This window comes from Talpa europaea (genome assembly GCF_964194135.1).
Source record: "Talpa europaea genome assembly, chromosome: 10".
In the NCBI taxonomy this organism is placed as follows: domain Eukaryota; kingdom Metazoa; phylum Chordata; class Mammalia; order Eulipotyphla; family Talpidae; genus Talpa; species Talpa europaea.
The window spans coordinates 76,764,468-76,790,320 of record NC_140077.1 but is presented as its reverse complement, the minus strand read 5'-3'; the positions used below and the strand labels follow the sequence as shown (position 1 = coordinate 76,790,320).

Here is a 25,853-nt window from a genome sequence, read left to right as displayed (position 1 = left end):
CCAACTAGGAAAAATGAAACAGAACTGGAAGTATAACAATAGAGAGGAAACTAAACTCCCTCTGTAACCATCATAGTTATACCCTGCAGTTTTATACTTAATAATATCTATGATTAATAATATCTTTATTTTATTTTCTTGAGATGAAGAGATAGAAGTTCAATTAACTAAAATCAGTGTTTACCACCCCCCCCACCCCACAAACACACACCCCTTGCACTTTATAGTTCACAAACGTAGGGTCCTGGGAATGTATGTTTATGATTTTTGAAAAAGTTACTTTGGGGGCCTCCCTGGTGGCGCAAGGGGTTAAGCACTGCACTATGAAGCATTCCGAAGCCTCTACAGCACGAGTTCGATCCCCTGCCCTCCAGGGAGCAACCCACATGGCGAAGCAGACCTCTCCTGTCTCACCTGCTGCTCCCCTCAGCAGTGTATTTTGGTCAATCTGTTCTGTTCCCCAATCTGTCTCTGGTGAATCCTCTCACCCCCTTCATCTTTGGCCTGTGCCCCAGCTCTTGTATGCATAAATAAGTAAATCTTTTTTAAAAAAGTTACTTTGAAACATCGCCCCATTCTTAGCCCCCTCCTTCATGCCGTTTTCTGTTTCTAACATGGGAATTGCATGCAGATTTTAAGTCATTTGGGCACTTAGAATAAAGGGTATTTGAAATATTTTAAAGCATTTTCCTCAACAAAGGAAAGTTTCAAAGTAGATAGTTTCATTTTATACTGATGGCATTCTACTGTTCTTAAGATTCTTTTTTTCACTATCTTATTTTTCATCCTCTTTTTGATAACAATAACTTTTTCTCTAATTGTGTGTTTTGTAAAATTTTGTATTGTAATGGATTTTGAAGCATCAGAAAGATTCTCTTTTTTAAAAAACTTCCTTCATTTTTAATTTAGATGCTAGAGGTCTTGTAAGTTCTTGAAACTTTATTTTTTGATGGTTAATTTTTTTTTTCCAGTTGTTGACATAGGCACAGATTCAAAACGCAAAAGGTATAAAAGGGCAGATCAAGTAAAAGGTTGCCTTTTCACCTGTAGCCTGGGCCACTTAGTCTCTCTTTTAAGCCAGATAATATTATTTGAAGTCTGTTTTTCAAAAGATCTCTTGAAGGACAATTAAGTATAGTTAAAACGGTAAATTTTGTGTTATGTGTATTCTACCACAATAAGAAAAAAAGATCTCTTGAAAAAATAATAGAAAATGGATTGGAGGGGACTAGGAGTGACGCAGGGGGAAGTGTGGTCCAGGTAAGAGGTTATATGGCACTGTGAATTTAGATGGTAGTGATGGTGGTGGAAAGAAGCGAATGGGTAGATGGTGATTGTAAAGTCAGGACTGGACACAGTGCAGGTTTTCTGATCCCATGCAGACTGGGTAAAGGAGGAGTCAGAGTCCTCAGTAGTTTTGCAGGTTTTTTATTTGGGGTTCACCAGGCATATGGCAGGCAGGGGTGCTGGCTGAGGGGCTGGGAGGCTGGCAGGTCTCCCAGCCCCCAGCAAGTCTTCACTCTATCTAGGCTCTTGCGTTCGTTCTGCTGCTTCTCGGCTTCGGTTCCTACTACTGCTGCTGCTGCTGCTGCTGCTGCTGCTGGTGTCCCCCCGTGACGCCGCCCTTAAAAGCACAGTCTTAACTCAGCTGAATCCCATCTACCTATGCCCACACCCTATTCCAGGTGCCCGCCATCAGGCATGCATTCAGGACAAGGATCCATCATCTATCCTGATGGCGGAAGGGCAGAAAAGCCTGATATTTTCTTTACCCTAGAGTGATTGACTGGACATGTGGAGGGAAAAGAAAGGTGACATTGTGGGTAGTGTTAAGATAGAATTTAGTCACTGAGGGAGATTTTATTTAGAAAGGGAACAATGGAAGAGGGTCAGGTTGTGTGTGAGAGATGCATGTAGGAGATGCATGAGTTTGAGGAACATCACAGTAGGCCCTGAAAAATTTATATGTGGAACTTAGGTGACCTTAGGAATGGAGAGATGGAGAGAAGGGAACACAAGACAGGAGAGTCAACAGAAGAGCCCAACAGTATCCAGAGAGGGAGAAGGAAAATCAGGAGAGTGTGGAATCCTCAGGGTAGCGAAGAGAACATTGAGGATGAGGAGGAGTACAAGGTGCGGCTGAAGAAGATTAAGCAAAAAGAGGCCTCGAAAAGTCCATTGGATTTAGCAACAGCAAAATTAATGATGACTGAGAACATGTTGAGGATAGTTGTGGAGGCAGGATCTTGACGAGAGTAGGTAGAAAGTGAGAGATTATATAGGTTGCCTTCACTAGTAGTCACAAAATCCAGCTCAAATTGGCTAACAAGATTAATTGGCTCATATAACTGGAAAACTGGATGAGCTTTGGGTTTTGTTGACCAAGGCGCCAGCTCCATCTTTGTGTGATTCCCTTAGTTGTACCCTTTATCATGTGTTTCATTCTCCAGATGCTTTCTCTCATGGTAGCAAATGGCTGTCAGATTTCCAGACCTCACATTGACATGGAACACCAATCGGACATCTTCCCTGATTACTGAACCAAAGTTCTGTCTCTTTTCTTGCTTTTTTCTTTCTCTTTAAATGAACAAAGCCCTTTGACTGTACAAAAATCTCAAATATATGAAATGACAACAAACCATGTTATTTTTTAACAACAGCCTTTTATTCTTCATCCAGTCTCCACAACCATCAACTGATGGCCAGTTTTGATTAATCATTGATTATTGAAGCATATCCCAGACATCATTTCATCTGTGAATCTCTTAGATAGATACCATCTATCTCCAAAATTCAGGGACTCCCTTATAAAATATGACCATGGCACAGCACTAAGAATCTTATCATTAGTGTTTCTCTGATTGTCTCATAATCTTTTTGGTTTTATTTATTTATTTTTTGTTTTACAGTTCATTTCAGTATTAAATAAGAATTGTACTTTGTAATTAGTTGATAAGTCTTTTAGTTTTTTAAATATATAGGCTCACTTTCCATATTATTGTCTTGTGATTTATTTATTGAAGAAACCAAGGTATTTGTACTATACACTTTCCCGCGGTCTGAATCTCCATGGTATTGTTTAACAGGTTTCTTTTTGTCCCCTGTATTTCTTAAAAATTGATAGATCTAGAGATTATATGGATTCAGGTTTGAATTCTCTCTCTCACCTCTCCTCTCTTCGTAGGTGGTACATACTTTTACCAGGAGACAATATCTAATTATCTCTTTTTTATCATAACTTCATTTATTTGACGAAATATTTATTTAAAAAGAGACTTCCCTTTATTAAGTATTAGTTTTACCCTGTGTGAGAAACTGCCTTGTTGAACAATAGTCTCCAAGTATGCTACTGGGGAGACTACCCCAGAAGTCATAGAACAGAAAAGCTCAAGATCAAATTAAAATGCTTAAGCCATAGGGCTTGTTAAATCAATTTATAGTGAGAAATGAGGGGAAAGAGACTGGGTAGGTTAACAGGCTGAGGATGAGCCAGGGAGAAAGAAGCACACTCCCTGAACCCCATGGGATATAGTATTCGTGTATCTGTCCCACTGATGGCATTGTCTCCAGGACCAGAGCTGAGGTTCAAACAAGGAGGCCCATAGTGACACATGGACCAGTGATCCACACTTGCTCAGTCAGAGAGACACAGGGGACAAGCTTGCCTGCTGTAGCTCTAGCTTGCTAGTAAGCCTGATGAAGAGCTGTGGGTTTTGTGGCCCACTGGCCAAATTGAGGACTCATGAATATTAAGTGTTCATATATATTTAGTGCTTATTGCCTGTTTGTTTAGTCTCATGCAGATTTAATATAGCATGACTTTTTAGTGCCTTGTATTTTACTGTTTACCAGGGGCTAATATGAATATTATAAATATATGAATATTATAAATTACTCCGGGTAGTTTGTGAATATTACGTGTCTTTTTCTATCCTTTCCTATGTTTAACATACACATTACTAACCACTTACCTTTATTTAACATGTTGTGAATTCTGTTTATTTCTTTTTTTTTTTAAATATAGAGTAACATTTATTTATTTATTTTTAGGATTTATTTATTTATACAAGCACTGGGTACAGTCAGAAGCGCGGGAGGGTGAGAGATTCACCAGAGCCAGAGCGGGGAGCAGAGCAGGCAGAAGGACCGAAGTACACTGCTGAGGGGAGCAGCGGGCAGCAGGAGAGGTCTGCGCACCATGTGGGACCCTCCTCCCGTGGCTGGGGAGCAGCCGGGGATTGAACCGGTGCTGCAGAGGGTGCGGGCAGCTTCGCAACCCAGCGCTCAACTGCTGCGCCACCGGGGAGGCCCCTATTTCTAGCAAACATTTTGCTTACTAATACTTATGTATACTAAGATCTGAAAAGTTTCATGTTTTACAAACTACAAACTTACTCATCTTTTATAAAAATTAAATGCTCTTTAAAGCAAAAGCGTATTACACTGAGGTGCAGGGAAGGCAGTATAGATGCTGTGTTCTTTCCTTTTATGGGGGGATGTTGAACCAAACTGAATGAATCATTGGTACCCATGAATCTGAAAGGTGTGAAGACTAGGGAGAAAGAACACTCTCAATAGTGACTGGTTTGTGCAAAGGGCACATGGTTTCTAGGAGTTGCGTATGGCTAGCAGAGGCATAAACTACATCTACTGAAGAAAGATGGGCAGGGTCGGAATCATTCCTTTCCTGTAGGTCATAGGAAGGATTTTAATACGTAACAAAGTTGAAAGTCTTTGAAAACCCTAGGGTTTGGGTGGTGGTGAGTGTGACATAACCAAATCACTTATGGGAAATAAGCACACTGGCTACATGAGAGAATGGTTTGGAGTAGGGGTAAGAGTGAGTGTGAAAAGACAACAGGAGTAAATATAGTAACTCAGATGAAAAATAATGATAGCCTGGACCAGGGTTACGTGAACTGAGATTGTGAGGAGAGGAGGTGGACTTGGACTGGATTTGGTGATGGATTTTATTTGGGGTTGAGGGTGGGATTAATGATGACTTAGATTTCTGACTTGTGCAACTAGATGGATAGTGATGTAGTTCCTTGATGTGGGGAACACTGGAAGATGATCACATTTGGGGGAGAAGATTGATTTGGACATTCTGGAGTTTTGTAATCTTTTTCAGCATAATTTCATATATGTCAGAATAATCTAAAGAACTTCCAAATACTGTTTACCCAAATTTATCAACCGTTGACATTTATTCTAATGGTCTTATTATTCTCTCCCTCCCACACAAATACATTTACGCAGATATATGTATATATATTTTCTGATCTATTTGCGAATGCAGTAAAGATTGTGCCCCCATGTCTAAATACTACAGTGTGTCTCCTAAGATGAAGGTAGGTCTCTTGTGTCATTGTAGTAAAATGATCAAAGTCAGGAAGTTTAACTTTGATAAGATATTATCTAATCTACAGTCCATATTCAGATTTTCCGATTGTTTTAATGTTCTCATGTCAAGATTCACTTATGTGTCATGCATTTGCTTTTTTGTTGACCTCTTTAGTCTGTCTTTGTCTTTCTTGATATTGACACTTTTGAAGACAGCACCCTGAGTTGCATGTTGCGCTGGGCATCAGAACCTTCTTGAGCACTGCCTTAGATTTTGCCAAACCTCCTTTGCCATGTGCATCTGTGCCAGTTCTCTGCAGGGACCACTAGCCCACCTATCTGCTCATGTTCCTTCACTCTTCTCTGCAGTGCTGTCCCCTCAGTCAGCAGATGTCCCCTTTTGCCTTTGGTCTGCATGACTGTGATGGTGCAATCCCCTATTGGACGCTGGCGGTGTCCTAGTAAGAATGCCTAGTTCCTATGCAGAAAACCAAAGTAAGAGACCTGCCCAGAGAGGAGAGTTAATGGGAACCCAGGAACTAGAGACCATTTCCTGGCCCTTGGTCCTCTTGCCCTCCTGTCCTTTCCTTCTCTTCTGTTTCCCCTTCATTTTTCCCTCCCTGCTCCCCTCTGACCCGTCCATGCACCCCCTATCATCACTGCCACCACCGCCATCTGTGTCTCTACCAGCAGGTGTACCCTGTTGCCCCCTGCACAGTACCATCCCTGCATCCACCAGGCACTTGGGCAAAGGCACCCAGGAGACAGCCCCTTGGCAGCTAGACAGCCCTTGAGAGGAGACATTCATATAGAGGAATCTTCCCTCCCCTCAGCTGCCAAGATTAGAAGGACTCGACATCTTCCTTTCTATATAATAATGTTGGAGAAGAGGGTGAGGTGGAGGGGGAAGGAAGAAATAGGAAATTCTACTTCTCTGTACCCCCAAACTGTCTGAGTCTGCAGTGTTCGTATTTTCCGTTTATTAAAATATATTTTTACCTTTACAGGAACAGTAGGTCTGTTAGTTTTTAGAAAGTCCCTCAATTTGGATTTATTTTATGTTCTTCATAATTAGATTCAAGTTCTGCAAATCTGGCAGGTGTGCCCTGAAGAGATGCCGTATCCTCAGTAAATCCTATCAGGGGTACATAATGTTTGTACCAGTGTTGCTGATGTTAATGTTGATCATTTGATTAGAATGGTATCTGCCACTTTTCTTTACTATAAAATTTCTATTTTTCTCTTTAATTAATAATTTATGAGATAATTTGAAATATCCTATTCATCAAACCTGTAACCTTTTTAGCATTCCAATGACTATTCTTGCTCGAAACAATTACTAGTTATTGCTTCTATTAGTAAGTATTCTACTACAGAGCTTTCCTTTCTACTTCCCCACCCCCCACTTACTATATCAGGGCGGCTTCACTGATTCTTGTTTCATTTAATGGGTTGTGTCCTTTGTTGTCTTTATTTTGATGCTCAGATCGCCCCACATTTGAATAGTGGGCTCTCTTTCCAAGCGAATTCTGTGCTCTTTCAACATGGCCCCATCATTTATTAGCATTTCCTTACTTTCTGATACGTACACCCACCCACACCCACTTTCCTCCCACCCCATCACATCTTAGCCCATCTTATATTTTTCCTGCTCCAGCCCTGGAAACAGCCATTTTCTCAAGAGCGCTGGTTCCTTTTAGTGGGAGGCATATTAGAGAATGAGATCCACAGTCATGTACAGAAATGTCACTACATTTCAGACCAGGGCCTGATGGTGGTCCCTGTAGTGTGCCATATAGCCTGGGTGGGTGGTGGGCTATGAGATCTAAGCTTATGTAATTACACTCTGATGTTAACACAGTGATGAAACCACCTATTGATCCACTTCTCAGAATGTGTCCCTCTGTTAAATGACACGTGACCAGAGATGCTAGGCTTATTGCTACTGGGTTTGGCAGGGCTGGGAAAACACGTATGTATATGTAACATGACCACATGTCCTAGGTATAGACCAATATAAACCACCATGTGTTCATATTAATTTCCCATTTCAGTCCATACCAGAGTTCATTCCAGTCTTTTTCTTTGCATTTTTGTAATTCCCCTTGTCACTGAGAAATCTGGCTTCCATTTTGAGTAGGTTTCTTTGTGACATTCAAGTAAAGAGTTGAGTAGGCAGGTGGCTTTTAAGGATATGGAACTCAGAAGAGGTGATTTAGTCTCATAGGTTAGTGGGAGGAGTGGAGGAGGTAATTTAAGCTCAGAAATGTCATACAGCATTTAACACATCATTTGGTAAGTGTAGAGAAGGAGGGAGCTAGCTTTTAATTGGTGGCTTCTCAGAAGGTAAAGCTCTATGTTTAGGTACATTACATTCATTTAGTAAATATTTGGGTGCCTCTTGTGTTCCAGGCACTCTTCTATTGCTAGTGACATGGGACAGAGTAGTAGCCTGCTCTCCTTGAGACTACATTCTAGTGGAAGGAGGCAGAAATAAATATAAGTATTATAGGATAGTAATCATTGTTAATGTATAGGATTAAAATAGGGTGATCATGGGCCTCCCCTGGTGGCACAGGCGGTTGAGCACAGCGCTGTCGGCAGCCTCTGCGACTTGGGTTCAATCCCGGCCAGCCAGCGACAATCCCACATGGTGCAGCAGACCTCTCCTGTCTCGCCCGCTGCTCCCCTCAGCAGTGTATTTCAGTCCGTCTGCCTGTTCTTGTTCCCCGCTCTGTCTCTGGTGAATCCTCTCACCCTCCCGTGTTTCTGGCCTGTACCCGGTTCTTGTATGCATGGATAAATAAATCTTAAAAATAAAATAGGGTGATCGGTTGGATAGCCAGGGCATGTATGTTTCATGAACTTCAATGAGAACTGAATAGAAAGAGCATCCATATGAAGGCTAGCGGGAGGAACATACCAGGCAGAGAGCACAGCTAGTGCACGATTCCCAAGGCATGAACTTGGCATATTGTAGCAACAGAAAGAATTGGGTGTCTGGAGCATGGTAGCCCTGGGGAGGTGTGGGAAGTTGAGGTCAAAGTAGTAGTAGGAGGCATTAGCAGGAATATGGAGAAACTTGGAAGTTATTAAAAGATCCCATAGCAACAAGTGGTGGAATTAACTCATTTTTAGAATTAAGGTATAATTGATGTATAACATTAGTTTTAGGTGTACAACATAATCATTTGATATTTGCATGTATTGTAAAATGATCACAATAATAAGTTTAGTTAACACCCATCAGTATACATAATTATAATCTTCTTTTCTTGTGATGAGATCTTTTAAGATCTATACTGGCACCTGTCAAATATGCAATACAGTATTATTAACTGTAATCACCACGCTGCACATTACATCCCCAAGACTTCTTTATTTTACAATTCATACTTTTTATCACCCTTCACCCATTTTACACCCTTACCGCTCAGCAATCACCAGTCTGTTCTCTATATCTAAAGAGGTTTTTTTTTTTTAAAGTTCACATATAAGTGAGATCAAAATGATTTGTCTTTTCCCCTATGACTTATTTAGCATTATTTGGCATAATGCTCTCAAAGTCCACACATGTTGTTGCAAATGGCAAAATTTCCCTTTTTTTATGGTGGAATAATAATCCATTATACATGTTACCAGATTTTCTTTATCTGTTCATCCACTGAATCACACTTAGGTTTCTACATCTTGGCAATTGTAGATAATGCTGCAGTGAACATGAAGAGTGCATCCATACATGTTTTTGAGGTAATGTTTTCATTTTATTTTTTAATGAATACTCAGATGTGGAATTGCTAGATCATATGGTAGTTGTATTTTACCTATTTAAGCTACATTCATACAGTTTTCCACAGTGCCTGTATGAATTCACATTCCCACTAATAGTGTAGAAGGTTTGCCTTTTGATAATAGCCATTTAACAGGTGGGAGGTGATATCACATTGTGGCCTTGATTTACCTGTTCATTAGTGATGTTGAGCACCTTTTCATAACTATTGCTGACCTTTATGTCTTTGAAAAAATGTTTGTTTATATCCTCTAACCATTTTTAGAAAATTTACTTTTTATATTTATTTTCTTACATTATTGGTAATTTTTGATTTCTCCCCTCGTATTTGATTGCTCCCCTCAGGTGTAGTCCCTATAGTTGTTCCACCACCATCACATCATAGATCATTGCGCTTTTCCCTATTTTGATCCTTCTTCCTCCCCCTCCCCTGCTATATGCCTTAGATCTATGGTTTGCCTGGAGTTTTTCCTTTATTTCACCTATAAGGGAAACCATCTGAAATTTTTCTTTTTTCCTTCAGACTTAGTTCACATAGCATAATCCCTTCCAGCTCCATCCATGTTGCCATCAATGGATTTATCCTTTTAGATCACTGAGTAGTATTCCATTTTGTATATATACATCTTTTATTTTTTAAAGATTTATTTATGCATACAAGAGCTGGGGTACAGGCCAGAGATGCTGGGGTGGGGTGAGAGGACTCACCAGAGACAGAGCTGGGAACAGAACAGGCAGACTGAGTGAAATACACTGCTGAGGGGAGCAGCGGGCGAAACAGGAGAGATCTGCTGTGCCATGTGGGTTTCTCCCTGGCCGGCCCGGAATGGAACTCATGCTCAGAGGCTGTGGATTGCTTCATAGTGCGGTGCTTACCCCCTTGCGCCACCAGGGAGGCCCATATACCATATCTTCTTGATCCATTCATATGCTTTGGGCATTTAGGTTGTTTGTGTATCTTGGCTATACCCATTTTTTAATTGGGTTTTTTTGGGGACTATTGAGTTATGTGAACTCTTTAGATCTACTGTGGATATTAACTTAATTATCAGATCATGACTTGCAAGTATTTTCTCCCATTCAGTTGGTTGCCTTTTCATTTTGTTAGTGGTTTCCTTGTTGTGCAGAAACATTTTAGTTTGGTGTTGCCCCATTTATTTATTTTTGCTTTTGTTGTGTTTGTTTTGGTGTCAAATCAAAAAAATCATTGCCAAGACCAATGTTAAGAAGTTCACTTTTTTTTTAGGAGTTTTATGGTTTCAGGTCTTACATTCAAGTCTATAATCCATTTTGAGTTAATTTTTCTGTTAGATGTATGACAGTGATCTAGGTTTTTTTTTAATGTGTGTAGTTGTTCGATTTTCCCAGCCCCGTTTATGTAAGAGATCGTTTTTTTCCTATTGTATATGCTTGGTTTCTTTGTTGTAAATGAATTGATTATGTATGATAGGCTTATTTCTGGGTTCTATTCTGTTCCACTGATCTGTTTGTTTTTATGCCAATACCATGCTATTTTGGCTACTATACCTTTGTGATATAGTTTGAAATCACAAACTTGAAATATAGTTTGAAGAACACAGCCTCCATCTGTGTTAAGATAGCTTTGGCTAATTGGGGTCTTTTGTGGTTCCATACAGATTTTAGAATTGTTTATTTTTGTGAAAGATGCTGTTGGAATTTTGATAGACAATCTATAGATTGTTTTGGGTAGTGTGACTCATCTTTCCAGAGCACATTCTTTCACCAAACCCCAGTATTCCCCACTGTATTATTAACGTAAGTGAAAGTAGGTTAACAGAATAAAGGTTTGGTTTTGAGAGGGAATGCTGTTGTAGAAGTTTTGGCCCATGGGAAAACTGAAGTTTTTCAAATTAGGTACAGGAAATCCATTTTGATTTCTTAGTGCAGAATCTGGTATTCGAGAAGAACTTTGAAATCTGAAAATTCCTTCAGTGCAAGGATAAGACCTAGAAATTTAACAAAACTTTTTTATTCATTTATTAATTGGATATTTATTAAGTGCTTACCATGTTTCAGGCACTTAGGTTACTGGGGATTTGTATCATGGTGAGTAAGACAGACTGACTGTTCCTTGCCCTGTGGCCATGTGTAAGGGTATTTAGTTAAGTACATCCTTATCAGCGGTGGGCTTAAAATTTTTTTTTGCCTTTTTGATAGACAAAAAATATTTCTTACTACTGATACTAAGAAATTTTTTCATGTTATTGACCATTGTTTATGTCTTTTGTTTAATTTGGATTCCAAGGCTTAGAACTTACTTTCAGTCAGAGTTTTTGAAACTCATATATTCTATATGATGAATTGGTTTAAAAATATATTTTTTTTAATTTGGAAATTTTTTTTAATTTGGAAAATAAGGCAGTGTTTCCATGTTAAGTGTGCTGATGTTTCTAATATGTATTCCCACCCTACCTCCCAGGCATTCATTGCTTTAAAGAAATCTGTATCATTTGCTGGAATATGAATGCAGCTAGCAGCTAACCCAGTTTTATAGAAAATCGCCTTGAGCAATACTCCCTCTACCTGTACCTCAAGCATTTCAGGTGATTTGTTAATTTCAAAACAAATCTAACGAAGATTTATTTTAACATAATTAAAGTAGTTTCTGCTTAAATCCTGGTGTACCAGAAAAACTTGTCTCTTATCCTTTGCAATTTTAGGAGTGGTGTTTCACTCATTCAGTTCTTAAGTATTAATTTCTTCCATATTCTGGAGATTAGGGTGAGGGTAAAACCTTTTATCTTTGATTTTGTCTGGTGATTTTTTTATGCTGGTTCAGTTTATTTCTTTTAAAATGTGGTACAACTCCCAACTTTTTAAAATGATATTCTTGTACTAATTGACAACATAATAGACATTTCAAAGTCTTCTCTTAAGCATATTTAGTTCTTGAAGAGTTGTTTTTATAAGTGACCTGTTTTATAATATTAGTATGTGGTTTTACATTCTTTTTGGATGGAAAAATCTTTATTTAGCATAGCATATCCATGCTGTGGATCCTTTCCCTTTTCATTGCATTGACTTTCTTAACTTAGGTTTGGGGACTTGCCATAATAAAAATGAAATAGCCCCTGAGCGCTATGTCTTCCACACTTGATCTTAGCCAAAAGGCCAAGAAGCCATGAGCTGTATGTCTTCCATCCAGCCTTGCAATCTTGGCAAACTGCTGTTGATGTCTTGAATCTGTTTAGCTGGTTGGTTTAGAACTAGAGCCCTGTGTTTAACAGCTCTGTGCCCTTGAGCTGAATGACCTTTGTTAGGTTACTTATCTGTAAAATGGGGACTAGAGGATTATTAGTATTTGATGACAGTTTATGTTTAGGACAGCATCCAACATAAGGTTCTCAACAAGTATTTCTATAGTCCTAATATTTGTGTATCTGTTACATGATTTGCAAGTGTCACTAAGTTGTTATAAAAATCCTGTGTAAAAAAGGATGTTAAAACAGTAAACTGTTCAGATATCAAAGAGAAGTTTGTAATCCTGATAATGAGCAGTCACTTTTCTTTACACAGCTATTTAGGTATCAAGTCATCTATATTCGTCATTTATACAGTAGTTCTACTAATTAGCTTTTGTTAGTTCCTGTGGTACTAAATTTTACCCGCACTATATTCTGTGACTTACAAGTGAGCTTATGTATCATGCTGAGGCAGTTACTAAGTTTAAGGCTGGCTCATTACTGGTTAATTCCTTCTTAGGAAGGAAGGGGTTTTCAGTTATATTTAATAAGGATATTTTTAGATGTCACCAGAATCCCAAATTGATACATCTACTCTTGACCTCTTTTCAAAGTCCTGTTTACCCAACTGCTTTTTGGATATTTCTACTTGGATGTTTTTGCTATCATTTCAACTCACCATGTCTGAAACTGAGTTTATAGTCTTGATTCCAGGATCACTGCTTCCTCTGATTTTCCTTTTTCTGTTAGTTATACAATTTCCCAGGTAACGCATATTTGATCATCATATTGACCCTCTCTTTGCTTTATTCCTGAGTCTATTGGGGCTTGCTCTTATGTCCTTCCCCCGTATCTCACTATTGCCATCCAACTTCTTTTCCTTTATACTCTGCCTCTATTTTTACTGCCATCATTACTGATTGCCAAATTAATTGTTCCCAAACATCGTTCTTCATGTCACTTTCCTCCTGTAAAACTGTCAGCAATTCCTTGTTCCTATTATATAAAGGTTTCATTTAAGTTCAGTTTAATTTCAAATCTGAACACTAACCTCCCATTCCAACTTTACCTCTCATCATTCTCCTTACAGAAATCTTTTCTTCACCCATATTGTGGTGTTGCTTCACATCCTTTCTCTCATTCCTTCTTCTGTTTAGAAAGTCTCCTTTTTTTCTGACTAAGCAAATAATGCCTGTCTTCCTATCCTATTTCTTAAGATAAAGTACATTTCAGCCCACTGTGCTGCTCCCTTCTCTGAACTCCAAACACTTAATTGTTCATTTATTTGGTGTTTAATCTTTAAGTATTGTCTTCAATTTCTGAATCGCTTAACTTTACCTGTCTCTCTGGTCTTTTGTAGATTGAGGTAGATCTTTTCTAATTGTATTCCCCAGATCCAAGCTGGTATATAAAATGAACATGAAATAATTATTATAATATTATTTGATGAAAATATTTTTCTAAATAATAGTTTTCCCAAAAATTTAAGGTGCAAATTGCTAAGGAGTATATTAATACTTGGGAATAAATTTTTTTTAAATGCTGACTTTGATTAGTACCATAGCATTATTGAGGTTATATTAAAACTGCCTATTCAGGAAAGTCCTAAAATCATGATGGGGCTTGGCTGACCACGAAACCTCACTTTCCAAACCTCACATTCACTCATATTTAGCCAGTGAGGGACTGGCTAAACGTTAGGCCAGAGCTGTCAAGGTCTATGGTTGCAACTCCACATTAACTTCTTATTTAAATGCTTTGCCTTTCCTTTTGGGTGACAGACCTCTCTCTTGTCCTGGTTCTGATGGAAAAGCATGTAGTTCAGGTAAGGAGTGGGTAGGAAGAGGAAAAGAGAAGGTAGAAAAGACAAGAAAAATAGTAAAACCATGAGAAGTATGTGTCTCGTTTGTTTTAGTAACCTTGCTGCATTCAGAGGTTAATTTGGAGGAGGCACTGGGCGAGTGGAGCATGACATTTTTCAAGCACATGGCTAGCCAAAAGGCAGCTCCCCAAGGAAGTTTTGGTTTCTTTGATCAGTCCCTTGAATTTACAAAACTGCCCTTTGTCTCTTTTGAATGGGTCAGTTGGGTGCCCAGGATGGCTTTTGGAGTTTGGGTGGGGCATGGTCAGTGGGAAGGTGGAAATAGGGGCAGTTTACTAATGTAATAGATTTTTAAGAGTAGTCTCCCCCAAATTGTAGCTATAACTCCCTCTCAATCACTTTAGCAGGTTAAGCAAGAAGCCAGGGGGTTGGGGGTGGGGGAGGGAGAGAGAGAGACCTCTCTCTCAAAGGGACAGAATGAGCTAGGCATTTTCTGTTTTGGAACTGGCTATAAAACTGTGGGCAAATGGTTTTATATTCTGAGGTGGCAAGGCCTAGCAACAGCTAGCTGAAATAGCTGTTACAGTGCATTTTCTGATTGACTACTTTGAGGGTATTCATGGAAATTAGTTTTTAGCCCTCATCTAGCTCATTCTGTGTATTTGAGTATGCTTGTGACACTACTTTCCCCATAGCCACCAGACTCAGAAAACTCCTCCTTGTTTGCTTTATGTCCTTTTTAAGAGTACACTCTGAACAGTATCTTCTATAAATTTCAGTCACTCTCATTCTAGATTGTCTGCCAAGGACTAATAAGTTATCTTTTCAGTTTAAGTTTGGTTAATGTTTTTAGAGGGAACCTTAACTTCTGTGACATAAATTATAATTATTAAATCATATTTATTTTATGAAAATCTGATAACAATTTCGCCCCCTTAATCTTTATAGAAAATGTGCCAGAGGAACTTCGAGAACCATTTTACATTGATCAGTATGACCAGGAGCACATCAAACCACCTGTTGTGAATTTGCTCCTATCAGCTGAACTATACTGTCGTGCTGGGAGTCTCATTCTGAAGAGTGATGCCGCAAAACCCCTGTTAGGCCATGATGCTGTCATCCAGGCTTTAGCGCAAAAGGGTCTTTACGTCACGGACCAGGAAAAATTGGTAACTGAACGAGACCTCCACAAGAAACCCATACAGATGGTGAGTCTTTCTGTAACCAAAATTGCTTTGCTTAATGCACATACTTCTGAGTGTGAACTGTATTATAAACTGGATATATGTTTTGGAAATTAGAGATTGTCATCTCTGCCTACCATGTAAAAACTTTTTCTTACAATTTCCAGATTAAGGAAAATCTTAATAAACTATTTGGGGAGGCCAAATAGACTATTTTGGAATGTTTGGTGCCATTTTAATACCCAGGGGAAACAATTACATAATTTCCAACTACTTTAAAATGATTTTTATTCAGTTAAAAAACTTATTATTTCCATCATAGAGACTAGCTAAGGGAGATGGGAAGTATATCTTCTCATTAGGAAAGAGATTTAAACATGAGATTTTAAGTCTTCCTTTACATGCTTTGTTGACATACTTGGTAAATTTCTGCATATCAGATATTTTAGTTTAATTACCCTTAATTCTTTGTTGTGGTGAACACACAATTAAGGACTCTAAGCTGTACTGGGAAAAGCCTGCAGGAACTCTCTTATTACAGTCTTTGGAGACAAGTTCAAAAATTTTTTTTTTTTTAAGGATTGATTTATTTATTTTATGCAAGCACTGGGTATAGTCAGAAGCGCGGGAGGGTGAGAGAATTCACCATAGCCAGAGCTGGGAACAGAATGGGCAGGCAGAGTGACGAAATACACTGCTGAGAGGAGCAGCGGGCGCGGCAGGAGAGGTCTATTGCTCTAAGTGGGACCTTCACTGGCAACCGGGGCTCAAATGGGCGCTACAGAGGCTGCGGGCAGCTTTGCAGCCCAGCGCTCAACCGCTGCGCCACCAGGGGATGCCCAAGTTCAGAATTTTTAAGTTTATTGTATGTTGCTTCAGTCTGTTGTGTTGCATTAGCTGGGGTTTACAAAATGCTGGGCATCACCAAGAATGATATTAGAAAGAAAAATACATTTGTGCATTTGTTTAAATCACGCTCTGCTATGTCTTTAATTATTAACTAAATTAGATCCTTTAGAAGAGGGTTTGGGACATGTATTTTTAAACATATTTTCTGGTTGATTTTTATGATCAAGAATGTATGGAAAATATTGACCTAATCCAGAGTCATTTTATATATGTAGTCCTTACAGTTTACAGAGGTTAAATGATTTGGCTAAGGAGCACTATTATTTAGTAGCAACACTAGAATTGGAATTTGAAAGAGCTAGAACAATGACTGTAATTTACAATGCTGTTACTGGAAGCAAATTTGTGCCCGTAGATATTTGTGATCATGTTTACCCTACTACTTATCTAAACTGTAGACTGTCCTGAATCAAACTCTTGGTTGTAATCAACTTTCCAGCCATGTTTTGATATATAGGAGATAGAGTTGATATTTATAAAACTCAGTCATTTAAATAAATATGTGTATATATATGTATATGTACACACACATACACGCACACACATTTATATAGTACATTTATATACATTTCTAAAGTGTATGTAATATTAAATGAGATTGAGTCATATATGACTTGTAAAATAACATTAATCAGATCATACTGTGCAACACTCATTATTATATAAACAAAATATTTGTTTGGCGTGCTTTTTTTTTTTTTTAAAGAATTATTTATACAAGCACTGGAGTACAAGCCAGAGGCACAGGAGGGTGAGAGAATCCACCAGAGACAGAGCAGGCAGTAGAACAGGCAGAAGGACTGAAAGCCACTGCTGAGGGGAGCAGTGGACGAGACAGGAGAGGTCTGTGGCACCATGTGGGAATCTCCCTGGCCGGGCGGGAATCAAATCGACACCGTGGAGGCTTAGGACAGCTTCACAGCGCTGTGCTCAATCCACTGCGCCACCAGGGAGGCCTTAGCATGCTTTCTTTTAATGAGTATCAAAAAGACATAATCTGTCTAAAAGGTTAGAGCTAAAAATTAGGTTGGGAAGAGGCTCTGTGAGCTGACATTAAGGATTTTTAGCTTTTCAGTAGACTACAGGATTGTGGAATAACTTTTCATTCTATGTACTCTGGTTCTGTTGTTGGTTGGGCTTCTCCCTGCCTACATTAAACAAATAAAACCTTGCAAAACACTATAAATTGCTGTACTGTCGGGGTGGTAAAATTACTGCAGTCTGTTAATTTTCAGATATTTGTGATTTGCTATTCTCCACTTATCAGACTATCTAGTAACTCTTTATTTAGCTCACTGTGCCAGGTAGTGTACTTACTCACATATTTTAGTTCTTACAACAACTTAGCCTCCTAAATTTACCCTGTTCTGATGAGGAAACCGAGATCTTGAGAATACATTTTAGGTCACAGTGCAAGTAGTGAAGGCCACATTCACTGCTAGCAAGGGTTCAGACCACCTCTGCTTAAACTATAAATCCCATGTTCCTACTAAATTGTACTTTTTGTCCCTTCCTAGATAATAGGAAAGTGATAGTAGTAATAAGATACAGGAAAATAGGAGTAGGTATTAAGGAAGTTGAGAAGTAGAAGAGGTGTGTTACAAGGATATCTGCTTAGTGTTTTGAAATCTTGGTCATTTGTCCAGGTTTCTTTTCAAAATAATTTAAGCATTTTTGTTCTGGTCTTGAAGATTATATTAATTTCATGAATTGTAGGAGTAACTAGTTGGATGCCTGTGGATAGAGGATGAAGTTGAGTTGTGATAGAATTTTTATGGATGGATATGAGTTTCTTGATTTTTAAGAATGTGTGAGGTAATCTCCTAGTTATTATTTTTCTGGGTACATGAAAGGTGTTGGAAACAGAATTTGATCTCAGGAACGTTGTGTTGTCCTCCTTTTTCCTTTTTCTTCCTCCTCCCTCCTTTCCAACATATTGGTCCTGTTTGGCAGTTGTTCATAAGGAATTCCATGATGCTACCCCATCTGTTGGAACTCATTGTAATTTACTTTTGTAAAACTTAAAAAAAAAAATTTCCTATTTAAAAAGATTGAAAATTGCACTTTAGAGAAAAAGGATTATGTAAGTGTAAGCATTGAAATAGTAGTTGAGGTGAGAGTAACTAGAGTCTCCCTTGTATATTAATGTCTTGCAGATTTATGAACTTGTCTGTGAAAAATTATTTTAAATTTCTCAGTTATTGTTGAACAGCGTTTTTCTTTATGCTTCATGCTGGAACTTGTTTTTCTGTTTCCCATTCATTATGTACCTAGCTTGGATTCCATTATTTCCAGGGAAATTATTACATACACCTCCATAATAAATTCACATTATCTTTTGAGATCTCATAACTGTGTATATTATGTCCCAGTCTGTTTTTCATTTACAATAATTCATTTAGACAAGTTTACTTTCTTATGGAATAACTTGGTGAATGGTGTGTACTTTATCAGATCACTTCACAAAAGCCTATTTTATTTATAATGAAATTGAAGTCAATCAAGCTATTTATTTCATTCATTAGTTAATTTATGGACCTTCTATGCACTGTGCATTGTCTACTGTGATTAAAGAGAGTTTCTGTCCTTCAGTGTCTTATTTTCTAGTGGTGAAAAGTAACTATTATAGAAAAAAATGACTGAATTATTGTACATATATTTTAAGAGCACCCTACTGGTTCTACTCCTAAGCTGAGTTTTGAAGCATGCGAAGGGTATATTATTACAAGGCATTGTAAATGAGATTATAAGGGGATGTTAATAGGAATGTGGGCACATGATACATTCAAGGAAAGGCTTTAGCATTAGCACTAGCTACATATTGGGGATTGATGACAAATGAGACCAGACAGGTTAAGGACAGGGCATGAATAACCTTATGTATTATGCCAAGGGTATGCTTTACCATGGAGATGATAGGGAGCTACCTAACACAGAGTTTGAATCCAGAGAGGAGATCACCAGAATTGTGGTACAGAAAGTCATTGGTGGTGCTGTAGAGATGCCATTTAGGAGGACATTGAAACAGCCAGGACCTGCACTAGAGGCCATTGAGATGCAGAAGAGGGTTGAAGGGGAGAAGCATTCTTGAAGTAGACTTGAGAAGATTTTTTTGACTCATGAGAACTCTAGGAAATGAAAGAGAAGAGAGCTTAGGATAGCACTGGTAGCTCTAATTTGCAGTTAACGCCTGGAAGCTGCAGGAAAAAGTCTTAGTTTAATTCTCTTTTTCTGGGAACCCCAGGGTCTACATATTAGCTTCCCCATCCTCCTGTTCCTCCTGGTGCCATAACTTAGTAATAGCGAAAACAAAGTAAGTAAAGGGACAGCTTTATACTTTAAAAATCTTTAGCTAATGTTTCTTAACTCTCTTATTTTTGATGGAGAGAGGTGACTAAGTTTCATCCTAAATTTCTCTTTTCTTCTGGGTACCTGTTGGAAAAGAACAAACATGTGGGATTGAAAGAACTGCAATATAAAAGTGGGATTGGACTGAAGGCTGATGATGAAAGGAGAATTGAATGTCCTTTACACATATTAAATCATTAACGCAATATGTGATATAGGTGGCAGTACCCTGTTTTACAGATGAAGACACTCACTCCACAAGGCAAGTTAGCTTACTCAAGGTCAAACATGTAATGCGATGATGATGATGGGAGGACTTAAACTTGTATCTATCGATTCTAAGGCCCACGCTTATCCCATTTGTACCATATGGCCTTCTTAACAACCCAAAATCCACAATACACCAAGAAACAAAAACACCCTACTATTTCTACAGTGCTTAATAGCTTATAAGTCATTTATACTTTTTTAATAACAATGAGAAAGGTAAATAGGGCAATTATTAGCATCTCTTTTTGACAAGTAAGGCAGCTTTATGGGAGAATGTATTTAATAGATATTTTTTCAGTTGCTGCTAAAAGAGGTGTAGAACAGACTGCAATTGTGTGGCTATGTGACATGCTGTTAGTGACAGCAGAGATAAAGCCCAGGTCATCCTGCCTCTGACAGTGCGTGGTCTTCAGATACCTGGTGCTGCTAGCCTTTTTCCTGTCCTTGCGCATTATACTCTGTTGGTTCTAGGGAGGCCAGCACAGCAGAAAAGCATGGAGTAGAATGTCACACAGTGAGAGCATGTGCAGCGATGACAGGAATTTGGTGAGAGGGGAACAGGGTGGGATCCTAAGAATAGGGATAGTAGGGAGAAAAGGAAATTGTTTTGGTTACCTGACAGAGGGACTGCCGCCATCTACTTGGGCTGCTGTAACAAAATACCACTCACTGGATAGCTTATAAACAACAGAAATTTATTTCTCACAGCTCTGGAGACTGGAAGTCCATGGTGGAGGTGTCAGTCTGGTTGCTTACTGGTGAAGGTCCTCTTCTGGTTTGCAAACTGCTAATTTTTGCTGTGTCCTTACTTGGTAAAAAAAGGCACCAATCCCATTTAGGGCTCTACCCTCACAACATAGTCACTTCCCAAAGACCTCATAACACCACCAACACCTTGGAATTAGGATTCCAACGGAAGAATTGTAGGGTGAATACATACACCAGGTGCTTATATATAAGGGGTAGATCTCATCTGGTCACCACTAGCTTATAAAGATAACGACTTTCAAATATAGAACAATTCACTTTGCAAATACTTTTTCAATTTAAAAAAATATTCTACCTTAGGATTTATTTTTACATTGGTTTAGAAAAATATCACTTAAAATAACCTAGAATTTCAGGAATATACTCCTTGAAATGAAAAATATTGTATTTATTATGATATCCAATATGTTAATATTCATTATATTAAGTCTTGTTCTTAACTATAATTCATTCTCCTTTATCTATTTAAAATATATTTTTCTCATATTTTTTTCAACTTTATTGACAAAATTGATATATATGTAAGGTATGCACTTAATATTTTAATATATTGAACCTAGTATTATGCCTCCGTAAATGGAGCTGTGCAAGAGCTCCGTAAATGGAGTGTTAATTTCTAGCCACATAGATCAGACTTTTCTAGAAAAAGATTTATTCATGCATACAAGAACTGGGGTACAGGCCAGAGGTGTGGGGGAGTGAGAGGATTCACCAGAGGCAGAGTGGGAAACAGAACAGGCGGATTGACTGAAATACACTGCTGAGAGGAGCAGCGTGCAAGTCAGGAAGGTCTGCTGTGCCATGTGCTCCCTGGCTAGGCATCGAACTCGTGCTGCAGTGGCTGCGGGTAGCTTCATAGGCTGCATCTTAACCCCCTGTGCCACCATGGAGGCCCTAGATCAGATGTTTTAGACAGATTGGGATGGTGAACAGTTTCTTATTTTCCCCAAAAACCATTATTTTTGCTCCTTAGTCTGCTCCTGGCCATTGCTGATTTATCTAAGGGTTAAGTCACTTGTATGATGGTGGACTAATTACAATATTGCTGGGAATCTGAAAACTTGGGTGGAAAGAAAGTCAAAGCGTGGTGATGGAGGTGTTTGGAACCCCTTATCTTACAGCTTCAGAGCTCTGGGGAGAAGTCTGTGAGCTTCTCTGCTGAGGTCTCTAGAACTGCTTGTTGTGTCCTTCCTGAGCTTGATGGTTCAATCTTCCATCGATTCTGTGTCTTCTCTCTAAGTCCAAATTTTGTTTAGCAAATTGTAAAGGGAATAGATGATAGTTAAAAGAAATCTTTAAAATAAAATCTTCCATTTGGATGCATGCCTGTGTTCAGACACCTGGTGAATGAGTTTCTGTAATAGAGAAAGCTTTTCATAATGCTTGGATTCCTTCTGAGCCTGTACTGCTCTGGGGTTGAAAGATGTTTGTAGTAAGCTGTGTTAGAAAGTGAGCTGTGTTGCAAGGTGAGTTATCTTTTTAGGAAATGCTTTGAATATACTTGCAGGGATGTAAGAATGCTGATTATTGTTTTCCTAAAGAAAGGTGATTATTGTTGTCCTATTATCCCAAATTTAGTTTGTGGTAAAGATTAGGAAGAAAATTGAAGAAAGTTAAATGTGACAGAATGACCTGATGGAATTGTGTGCGATTCTCAGAGTTGTGTGGGGCAACCTTACACAGGAGAATGTATTTGAGCAGAGATCTAGATAATAAGGAGTCAAAGATAAGGGGGCCCATCTTCCCCAAAAGTGTCAGGTAGATTAATATGCCAGGAGTGGGCCTCTTTGTCACCTTGGCATGGGAACTTGAGATCAGTCTAGACCCAGTGAGCCTGGGAAGCTCACCCTATTGCCGTTAAAGAATACATATTGTCTTGGGTTGAGAAGGACACGGATCTCGGAAGCTAGGAGAATCTTTTGTCCTTGCCTCATCCTTCCCTCCCTCCCTAATGAAGAAGAGATCCGTAGAAGGATGTATTTGGAAGGGTCTTATTCACTTGTAGGTTTATTAGTGAGCACATCCTCTCTATCTCAGAATCTCATCTTTTTTCTCCGGTGTTCCTCCTCCTTGTCCTTTGAAATGTCCTTCTCTGTGTCCTTGATGCCATGTCCTTACACTTTGTGTCATAAATACACACACACCATATCTTCTATATCTACTTATCTGTGGTGTTTCCATATCTTGGCTATTGCAAATAGTGCTGCTGTAAACATAGGAGTACAGATTTTCTTTCGAATCTGTGTTTTTTGGGTACATGAAATTGCTGGGTCAAATGGTAGATCCATTTTTAGTCTTTTGAGAACTCTCCATTTTTTATAGGGAATGGATCCATCTACACGTCCCACCAACAGTATAAGAGGGTTCCTTTTTCTCTAGCGTTCGTTTCTGGTTTGTTTTTTATACATGGGCCATTTTCACAGATGTGCGGTATTATCTCATTGTGATTTTGATTTGCATTTGATGATAAGTGATGTTCAACAAGTTTTCATATGCCTCTTGGCCATCTGTATGCCTTCTTTGAAGAAATGCTTATTTAGTTCTTTTTCCTGTTTTTTGATTGGGTGGTTTTGTTTCTGTTGAGTTGTATGAGCTCTTTGTAGCTCTTCAATATTGAAACTCCCCTTCTTATGGAGATTCCTTTGTTACATTCCTACTAATAATTTCCTGGAAGGAACATTTTCAGGAATTTGACACTTTATGGCCATATTTATTTACCATATAATTTGAAAGATAAGAAATACTTGATTCATTCAGTATGTATTAGTTGAGAATTACTCTGGGCCCAGACAGTAGGATGCAGTAATAAGACAACAGACCAAGTCCTTGCTGTCACAGAGCTAGTATTTATTTAGTAGCAAGACAAGTGGTAAAAGGCTAAAATAAATTATAACAGTTTTAGACAGTGGAAAATGCTGTGAAGCAAATAATTCAGGAAAGGACTAGAGGGAGCAGAACATGCTATTCTCTTAGGAAGTGGTCAGGGAAGTCCTGTCCAGAGAGTTGATATTTGAACTGAGACCTAAATACCAGAATGAACCAGCTTATGATGATCTGGGAAAACATCATTTCAGACGAAAAGAACAGCAAGCTCGTTGACTTTGATGTAGGAGTATATTTATATGCAACTGAGGATGGGAGTGAGCAAGATTGATAGGGAGAGTGGCATGCCACCTGGTTTCATGAAAAAGATTGTAGCCAAAGCCAGTAGAGACCTATACACTATGATAAGAAGTTTGAATTTTATTCTGAGTGTACAGAAAATCATTGGAAGATTTTAAATAAGGCAGTGAGTTTGATCTGTTTTTCTTTTTCTAATGCCTTCCAGTTACCTTGTAGACAGTAGGGAATAGGAGGTGGTGGTGGGAAAGGGCTGGGATTGAGGCAGCTGGGCAGTCAGAAATTGTATTTCGGACATGTTAAGTTTCAGGTGCTTTCTAGCTAAGTAATTATTTGTGTATATGAATCTGATGTTTAGAAGTACTTTGTAGAGATTTAAATTTGGGAGTCATCAAAATTTAAAGCCCGTTGGCTTGAATGAAAGCTCTTTAGGAAGAGAATGTGGATAGAAAATTATTAAAGGCCATTATAGTAATGACAGTGTGGTAGAGAAACTTCTTTTCTCATAAATATCAGCATTTTAATATTGTTTAATATAGTAATTTTATTATTAAAACAAAATTTTATAGTAAAACAAATTATAGTAAAACAATAATTTGAAGAAGACTGGATAATGTATGTGATAGCTTCATTAAGGCAATATAAAATCACTCTCGCATGGTAGAGCATGATTTGTAATCCAGATAAAGACATTCAGAAGCTTTTTCCTTCTACCACAATGTTTTGTCAAGCTTAAAGTCCATGGCCATCCTGCCTGTTTCAGAGGAATAAGAACCTCAGAGTAAGAGAGAGAAACCTGGGTTCAGGGGAGAGAGCAGGAGAAAATAGAGACTCCTCAGTGTGGAAGAAGTTGGGTAAGAAAAAATGACTTCCAGTGAGAGTTGAAGTTGGGAATGGAAGGAGCTGGAATGGGCAGAACAGTTTCTAGACAGACACTACCTCTCTCTTGTTACTTGGGAAAATCTTTAAAGGGAAAAGGAAGAATTCTGGTATCTCACATATCCTTTTAATGCCAGCTTCATGACTAAAAAATAGACTTTTGATTGTATGATAAAGGTATTTCAGAAAAACACTTTCATTGGAAGAGGCATGGCAGAACATTTTGTGTAATAATCTGAAAGGAAATAGAATATCTCATTTAGCTCCATTTTTTTTAGTGTTTTATTTTTACTTTATTGAGGTATAATTGACATGCAATGTTATTAGTTTTAAGTGCACAACATAATGATTTAATATATATACAATTGCAAGATGATTACCACAATAAGTTTTGTTGTATTGCCAGTTTTAGGCCTTTTGTTTCTCCATGATAAGTGAAAAATGGCATTCATACACTGTAAATCATTAAAATCTAGTTAAGATTCCAGCTTGTTTTTTCTGTGTGTTGAAGCTAAGGTGAAATCTCTTAGATCAAGTTCTTTTTTTTTTTTTTTAAAGATTTATTTAGGGTCTTTCTGGTGGCGCAGCAGTTTAGCCATGGGTTGCAAAGCTGCCTGCAGCCTCTGCAGCGCCGGTTCGATCCCCGGCTGCTCCCTGGCCACTGGAGGAGGGTCCCACATGGCGCGCAGACCTCTTCTGCCCCCCGTTGCTCCCCTCAGCAGTGTACTTCGGTCCTTCTGCCTGCTCTGCTCCCTGCTCTGGCTCTGGTGAATTCTCTCACCCTCCCGCTCTTCTGACTGTACCCAGTGCTTGTATAAATAAATAAAAATAAATCTCAAAATAAATAAATAAATAAATAATAAAACTTCCAGATTGTTTAAAAAAAAAAAAAAAGATTTATTCATTCATGCATACAAGAACCGGGGTATAGGCCAGATGTGTGGGAGGGTGAGAGGAATCACCTGAGACAGAGCTGGGAACAGAACAGGCAGAGTGACTGAAATACACTGCTGAGGGGAGCAGCGGGTGAGACAAGAGAGGTCTGCCATTCCATATGGGTATCTCGCCAGTCAGCTGGGATCAAACCCTTGCCTCAGAGGCTGTGGACAGCTTCACAGCGCTGCTCTCAACCGCTGCGCTACCAGGGGAGGCCCTTAAATCAAGTTCTTTATGGGAAAAAAGATATTCTACTTTCCGATCATTCCATCCAGGTAAGG

At 38.6% G+C, this 25,853-nt stretch overlaps 1 protein-coding gene across 2 annotated transcripts in view; it reads left to right on the top strand.

Moving 5' to 3' along the window:
- Positions 1-25,853, top strand: part of CAMSAP2 (calmodulin regulated spectrin associated protein family member 2) — a gene marked incomplete at both ends in the record, with an annotated part of 90,869 nt that overhangs the window by 8,318 nt on the left and 56,698 nt on the right. For both annotated transcript variants that reach the window (XM_084244867.1, XM_084244866.1), the window contains one exon: positions 15,107-15,366. In XM_084244867.1, the coding sequence (XP_084100993.1) occupies positions 15,107-15,366 (260 nt within the window). The remainder of the gene's footprint in view (positions 1-15,106; positions 15,367-25,853) is intronic.